The 1236-nt window shown below is 29.6% G+C and overlaps 1 protein-coding gene across 6 annotated transcripts in view; it reads left to right on the top strand.

Moving 5' to 3' along the window:
* Positions 1-1236, top strand: part of LOC106468822 (arfGAP with SH3 domain, ANK repeat and PH domain-containing protein-like) — a 68449-nt gene that overhangs the window by 982 nt on the left and 66231 nt on the right. For all 6 annotated transcript variants that reach the window (XM_022397184.1, XM_022397183.1, XM_022397186.1 and 3 more), the window contains exon 2: positions 972-1021. In XM_022397184.1, the coding sequence (XP_022252892.1) occupies positions 972-1021 (50 nt within the window). The remainder of the gene's footprint in view (positions 1-971; positions 1022-1236) is intronic.

Below are 1236 nucleotides of genomic sequence, written 5' to 3'. Positions count from 1 at the left end.
GATAAGCCACATTGTAGAGTTTCAACAAGGATTTCAGCTTTTACAACATAAACTAAGTAAATTGAAGAATTATCTAGGAGAAGATGTGCTATACTTAACATTAACACTGATAAGCCGCATTGTAGAGTTTCAACAAGGATTACAGCTTTTACAACATAAACTAAGTAAATTGAAGAATTATTTAGAGAAGATGTGTAATAAATTTTAGAAGCAGAGACGTTTTTGATGATGTTTACCATCAATGATACAAAAGTACAGAGCTCACATAAAACAAGTTAATTATAATCCTGGCTTGCTGCTTCACACCATACATTCTAGAGTATTTCTACTGTTTGATGCATGTTGCTGATTTTTTAAAGAAAACTGTATAAACGTTTGCTGACTAATTTTAGTATCATCCTTAGCTCACACAATTACACCATTTGTGATCAAGTACGTGACTCCTGACATAACACTCACCACCATCAGGACCTATGTATTAATCAAGAACAATTACAACCTCTTTATCTGACACAACACCACAACCTGAAGATATATACACATACTGATCAAGTGCAATTAGAGAATCCTTATCTCACATTATAACACTCTCTGAGGATCTGTGTACTGATCAATTATAATTACAAACTCAAATTTAATTAACGTTTTAGATAATGGCAGCTAAAATACAAAATAAAAGCAGTAATTGAAATATTAATTCAAAACTAGATATATTTAAACATTTTAATTGTGTATGATTTGTGGTTATGAGATTAAAATTTACAATTAAGTCAGCAAATCAAAGCATGTAGGCTTAGATGTAATGTCTTAACTAGAATATTTAAGTATTGCTAAATCATTCAAAAAGTGGTAAGAAACTGTGTATAGTGTTATAGACTGAACAAACTTTATAGAATAATAATAGTTTTGGTTTTTAGTTTCGATGTTAACAGAATACTCATGTAATTCTGATTTAATTTTTCAATATCTAGGATTTGAAAAGACCATTTGATAAAGCATGGAGAGAATATGAAACAAAAATGTAAGTTTTTCTGTATGCTTGTATTTTGTTAGTTGCTATATTACTGCTTACAGTCATAGTTTCTTCATGAACTTGTGATATCCTAATACATGTAAAACAACAAATCTAACTCTGGATTTATTTGTAGGTATACTGTGTATTTTCAAGTGTATTTTTGGTATGTCAAACATTGTTTCTCCCCAGTTTTCTTCCCTAGATCAAATTGTTTTATCTCA

Source organism: Limulus polyphemus, unplaced genomic scaffold (assembly GCF_000517525.1).
Source record: "Limulus polyphemus unplaced genomic scaffold, Limulus_polyphemus-2.1.2 Scaffold3178, whole genome shotgun sequence".
NCBI classification, from domain to species: domain Eukaryota; kingdom Metazoa; phylum Arthropoda; class Merostomata; order Xiphosura; family Limulidae; genus Limulus; species Limulus polyphemus.
The sequence above is the reverse complement of the archived record's forward strand: the minus strand, read 5'-3'. Positions and strand labels throughout refer to the sequence as shown.